Source organism: Alosa alosa, chromosome 17 (assembly GCF_017589495.1).
Source record: "Alosa alosa isolate M-15738 ecotype Scorff River chromosome 17, AALO_Geno_1.1, whole genome shotgun sequence".
Taxonomy (NCBI): domain Eukaryota; kingdom Metazoa; phylum Chordata; class Actinopteri; order Clupeiformes; family Clupeidae; genus Alosa; species Alosa alosa.
The window spans coordinates 3,818,496-3,824,934 of NC_063205.1; the positions used below are offsets into that span (position 1 = coordinate 3,818,496).

The 6,439-nt window shown below is 42.1% G+C and overlaps 1 protein-coding gene across 1 annotated transcript in view; it reads left to right on the plus strand.

Moving 5' to 3' along the window:
* snd1 (staphylococcal nuclease and tudor domain containing 1) overlaps positions 1–5,020 on the plus strand; it is a 135,895-nt gene extending 130,875 nt beyond the window's left edge. The window contains exons 23-24 of the mRNA XM_048268667.1: positions 3,291–3,335; positions 4,157–5,020. Of these exons, the coding sequence (XP_048124624.1) occupies positions 3,291–3,335; positions 4,157–4,222 (111 nt within the window). The 3' untranslated portion in view covers positions 4,223–5,020. The remainder of the gene's footprint in view (positions 1–3,290; positions 3,336–4,156) is intronic.
* The last annotated feature ends 1,419 nt before the right edge of the window (positions 5,021–6,439 follow it).

Sequence of the window (6,439 nt, forward strand, 5' to 3'; positions counted from 1 at the left end):
CTCTCTCTCTCTCTCTCTCTCTCTCTCTCATCTCTGTTGTTTTTCCATCTGTCTCCACAGCATTTTAGTATACTGCAGTCCAACCTCGTGTCATGATTACTGGGAATATTTTGTGATGCGTACAGTGATAGGATCAGATAAGCACAATGAGGTCTGACAGTTTGTGTGTGTGTGGTGCTTAGAAGGCTTAAAGCCGGTAACAGATCTGACGTTGTATAATCAATGCTTCATTGTTTTGGCCACATGACCACAGATGCTGGTGGTCAGTCTCCTGACATCACATATCCCTCTCCAGAATGACCACACCTGCCAAATACATACAGCACCTCCACCGCTCTGCTGTCAGATCAACCGCAATGTCACCGCCACCACACTGTACTCTAGAGCAGCGGTCCCCAACCACCGGGCCGCAGGACATTCCTAACCGGGCCGTAGCCTACGACATGAGTTTAAAAAGAAAAACATGCAAACTAAACTAAATGTAATTCGCAATAATGTCACGTTTTTACATGGCATAGGCCCATATGCAGTTGTTTGCATTTTGCAAGGTCTATTTTCCTACATTTGTCTGTCCCGCCTTCAACACTTTTACATATTGCCTTCAGCGCTGCGCAGCCTCAGGTCAGCTCACTTCACTTGATCAGTTCTTGGCGAACGGTAGTGTCACACGAAGTTAGCTAAACTGCTAGACTGAGCAACAAAAAACAAGCATCTTTAGCAGGTCACTGGCCAGAGTGTTTGAGTTGCGAGAGCCGCTGCAGAGATTTCTTACAGAAAAAAAGTCACCGTTAGCTGCACATTTTAGTGACGAGGACTGGGTGTCAAAACTCGCTTACCTGTGTGACATATTCGGGTTGCTTAATGACCTCAACCTGTCACTCCAGGGGAGAATGACGACTGTCTTTAAACTGGCAGATAAAGTCGCTGCATTTAAAGCCAAGCTTGATTTGTGGGGACGACGATTGTGGGGTGTATTTGATATGTTCCAAACAGTAGTGGGGGTTTTGGGAGAGACTGAGGCAGGGCCCTTTCTCTCGCAGCTGGTGCGCGATCACCTTGTTGCGCTTTCAAATGAGTTTGAGCGTTACTTCCCATCCTCCAAAGATCCACGGCAAACCAATGAGTGGGTCCGCAACCCATTTGTCAATATCCGATTCCCGAATAGTCCTAACTTGTCAGCGCAGGAGGAAGAGCAGTTGATCGAAATTGCAAATGACGGTGATCTTAAGAGTGTGTATAAGGAAACCTCTCTGGCGGGTTTTTGGATCAAAACCAAAGCAGAATATTAAGCCCGGAACAGATCTAGCTGTAACTTTAATGGTTGTCGTATAGAAATGATGAGCTGTTTTGTTAGCCATTCACAATGATCAATCTTAAAGGAACTTGCTACTCTCTAATGAAATTGGTTTTATTGATGGAAGTTGCAACACAGCTTTTCAGGTGCTGCATCCCATCACTGTGCCCAGGTAGCAGTGCTTCCCCAACATGAGAATGTCAAGTGTGTGTCTGCTTAGAACATTGCTGTGTCTCATTTTACATTGCGGTTTCTCCATGTGGTAAATGCACATTTTGGAGTTGTTAGGATGTTTACAGAAGTTTTCCTAGAAGTTTGCATGTTCCTTTAACAATGCCTCACGTGCTACCAGCGTGCAATAGAAAGAGAACTATCATATGCGGCAGATGCGGTCTTATACAGGACTTGAGGGACATGCTCTCACTTACACCACTGATTGAAAGCCAGTCGTTCATATCAAATGAATGTTTCTATGTCTGCACAGGGCTCAGAAAGTGATAAACTGTTCCCTTCCTATTAAGTATTTATACAACACTTAAGTGGCTAGATGTCCACAGTTTCTCACTGCAATCTGTGCTATGATGGATGCAAATGCACTGTTTCCTCATCACTGAACATGCCTGGAAATGAACTTGATATTTTTCTGCCCAGTACATTTTTAACCAGTTCCATACTATTAACCAACACAATGAGAGCAAGGGAAATCTGCTCTCATTGTTTGCATTTTTTGTAAAACAGTGAGAGGCTTATTGAGATTGCTGTTGTAAAGCTCTGTAGAAATGGGATGCCAGTTTAGTAGGATTTGGTTGGACAGTGTGATGAAATTCTCCCTTGGCAGTTTCTGGCAGAAAATCTTTTGGTTTCTTTTTTTTTTTTTTGGCTAAATCAACAAAGCTGGTCAGCATATACAGTAATGAGCTTTGCACTAAAGCACAAAGACATTCCTCCTCTCACCAACACGGTTTTGTGGCCAGAGCATTGCATATTCCTTGCAATGCTCTCTCTTGCCATCCTTATGCAGTGACAGCCGACGCAGACTGGGCAGAAGCTCCCCTCTTGCTTGGGGCATCTGCCCAGCATATGGCACCCTTTCTGGGGTCATCCAGCTGGGTGGAAGCCTAACCCATCCCCTTTCCTTTTAGACGTGCTGATCAGTTAGCTGAGATGCAGAGGGGATCGACGCTCATGTTAGTCTCAACGATTGCTGAACTTATTTGTCTTTTTGTCGGCTAAGTCAACTAGCTTCATTCGTTTTGACTGTGGTCATTTCTCCATGAATGCTGGACAAAAGGACACCCAGAGAAGGGTTTTCACATTCTCGAATCGGCAGTCTGCTGAATCTTGGTCTTTAGGGGACTGATTCATGAGAATTAGCAGGACTGCAGTCACTCAGCCCTCAGGCAATTGTATGCTGTTAAGGCTGACATTTTGTGCCTGTGTTTTTGTGTACTTTTCTTAGCGAGTGCATGCAGTAGAGGGCGGCTGTCTGGGCTAGCTTAAAGGTGTTGGTGCTTGCTGGACATGGCAGGGATGTACTCGGTTTGTGCCTGCAGATTGCTGGACTGTGTCCCTCTAATGGATGCCCAGTCCAGAAAACTTTTGTTTTGTTTCCCTTCCTACTCTTTTATTTCCCTCCGTATCACACATGGTCTCAGCCAGTGGGACTAAAAAGGCCAGTCTGCCAGAAGCACTCAGTATGTGTTGTCCAGGGATGCACTTTTGCTTGTTTAGTTGTCTGCTGATGCCCAGAAATGGTGGCATCAACAAACATCTGCGCTCTGAATGTTATAATCAGACTTTGTATCTGATGCCTTATTATGTACACTGATAAGTACATCTGTGTTGTAGTTTGACCATCCATTATTGAAATGTTGACAGGAAATAAATTGTTTATATATATAGAAGGAGCATGTCCATGTATTGTGTATTACTTTTTTAAACAAATGTCTGATTGCTTGTCTGTCACCATTTAGAACTCCATATTTCATGTTTGCAGGTGACTGAATACCTGAATGGCCAGGAGTCAGCCAAGAGTGCCAGGGTAAGTGGCTAATTCAACTGTTCTCTCTCTCCTTCTCCTTCCTCTCTCTGAGCCGGTGGGAAGATGCTACACATGCTATTGGCAGACTGCAGCGCTCCAAGTGGATCCGTGCCTGGTGTATCAGCCTCTTTTGGAACCATGAGTGTCAAATTCTCCTTGGCAGAAGTGCAAGTGTTGTACCTGCTCAAGCATGGGGAAAGTGTTCCCTGCTTAGACTCATTACACAAAGATAGAAGCCCAGTCCCCCCTCGCTTTTAACACTGTGTACAAATCACCGACTGCAGTGTGCTCAACAAGCGCCAAGCTACAGTGTTCTCTGCTAGACACATACAGGAGCCGTTGATGTTTTTGCTCCTAACGACTGCACTAATTATCTTTGGCGCTAATTAGCTGTGATTGTGTGAGTTAACAGCTTAACACACTTACTGATGAGAGGAATAGGGTGTGTCAGGCACAGCGCAGCTTCAACACACCCTTGGAATCCTCATGAAAATCTAGGCTCTAAACGGAACATTTAACATGGAAATGTTTTATGAGAAGAGACCTAAGTGAGATTTTATGCAGAGGGAAAGGACAGGGAGGCATCCATGCTCAACTGAACCAGAAAAGTCTCCTTTTAAATAGTGAGGCATTAATAATGACCCTTTCTGCCTTTCTCTAATATCCCACAGTTCAGTGGTTGACTGCATTTGTTCTGCTTGCTGCTGTATGCGATCCCATTTTTAGCGGTGCTACATGTTCTGTTGATGTTGGAGCACAATTGCACTAGTTATGGATCATTTCTCACTAAGTGCATCTCTTTATTGCCGTCTCTTCTGCAGCTGAACATCTGGCGCTATGGAGACTTCCGCGCTGACGACGCAGATGAATTTGGCTACCGTCGCTGAAATGTGCCATTCCAAAGACCGTGTGGAAGGCGAGATGCACACATGGACAAGAAAAGAAATATAACAAAACATAAAAAAGAAAGCATCAACATTCTCAACTTGTTTCTCTGTCTCTGGTCCTTTATCCTCTGTGCATCTCCCTGTCTTCCCTTGACTCTTTGGGTGAGTCATCAAAGAGTTTTCTGCCCTAGCACACCTTGGTAATCAAATATCTTTAATATCCAGTAAAGCCCTTTCACTGTTATCCTTATCAAAAGCCAGTGGCCATCATCTACTTTACCTTTTAGCCAATTAAACGACTTCTAGCCCCATGTGGACAACTCTTTTAAGTGCTCCTCCTCAGAGGTTTGCGCACAGTAAAATGAGTGGGCTTTACAAGCAGAGGGAGGTACACAGAGGAATCATGAATTCAACAGCTTGCTGAGAAAACACTTCCTAGGAATGAAATGAAATAATGTATTGAAATGTAAATGGATATTATTTTGAAGTTAGATAAACCCACTCAAAGTGAACTAATGACTGTATTTTTGTCTTTAATGTATATCTGAGTGTTTAATTACATTTAATGACTTTTTATGTAGGGAGTGTTTTTTATTATTTCTTGTGGCAAAGAGCTGCCAACGCCTTGACAAGCATTTCTCGTCCTCCGCTGTGAAGTTTACATTCAATAATGGTCATAATATCTCTTATCTCAGCCTGTCTTTCTCCTGCTATGGCAGATACAGTGTTTGACTTTGTTTCCCCTTTGATGGGCCTTTTCAGTGTATTTAAACCTGCTAAATAAAACAAGCAAACCTATATGTATGAGTACATGTTATTGACTTTGTATTAAACATCAATTATTCCTTACAAAGCAGGAAAGCAGTCATCTAATTATTGTATTCATGAGAGGTTTGGGTTCCTGATCATTAAGGCATGTGTACAGGGAAACGGATTGCATCTCTAAGATTAATGTCTCTTTTATTTGTACAGTATACAGCAATGCAGTTATTGGACCTTTAACTTTTATCTTGCGTGTCCTTAAAATGGCTAGTAAGACATGAAGTTATGACAGGTTAATTAAATTGCTGGTTTAACTTTGTTATAAACAGTGATTTCCAACAACTGCGGTAGTTCACTGTCAATCTCAAATAGATCAAAAGGCACTTGAAAATGAGCACAAGTTAATTTCTCTCTGTTTGTGAAATAGAAGCCAGGAGAATCAATTTTTCATAATCCCAAAGCATGTTTCCCTGGAAGGCTTTTTGGTGGGTTGGAGGTGAAACACTGTTAATAATTTAAATAGCAGAATATGTTTCAAACTCTGGATCTTGAACTAATGGAAGTGCAGTACTTATGCAGCGACAGGCATTTAATTGTGCAATGTCTTTCAAAGAAGGTGTGACTAGTTGTGTATATTTTAGGAATCCACAGCAGCTGATTCCACTGTTAAGGTACATTACTGTATGTCTGGAACACTATTGCTCAGACATTTATCTAGTCATTACACAATTATTGGCAGTTGTGAGATGAGGTGGATAGTGTAAGCAAAACTTGTTCTCAAGTAAAAATATTGTTACTTTATTATGATAATGAAGTAGAAGTAGAAGCATGGGTGGCATGTGGCAGTTGCTTAGGGCTCAAAATGCAAAAGGGGTACAAAAGTTTTTGAAGTATTTAATTTCCTCTCCTCACCCCCTCACAATGACTAGAGAAGACCACTTAAGCCTTCTACTTAAGCTTCTCACACAATTTGTATGCTTAGCCTTGAAGTAAGTTGTATCTTACAGCTTCATAAACAAGTAGGCTACTAACGCATGCGCTGAGACCACTGTGCGCTAGCGAACTCCCATGTGGTTACAGAGTGTCTGCGCTTCCATTTAAGGCAATAGTGACATCTCATGAGTTTTCTATGATCTCTTGTAGTTTCAGCTGTAGATCTTTGCACTGTGCAGATTATGATCTCGGTCCATATTCACAACTGAAACGCACTTGCACAATCACTGGCCATGCAAACATCTCCTCATTAAAAACACTGCAAAGATACTGTTAAAAGATAAACATCTCATCATTAAAATCACTGCAAAGATACTGTTAAAAGATAAACATCTCATCATTAAAAACACTGCAAAGATAGGCTACTGTTAAAAGATAAACATCATCATAAAAAACACTGCAAATATAGGGCCCTATATTGATGATCAGAAATGCAGCACTTAGTGTATTCTTATCACAACA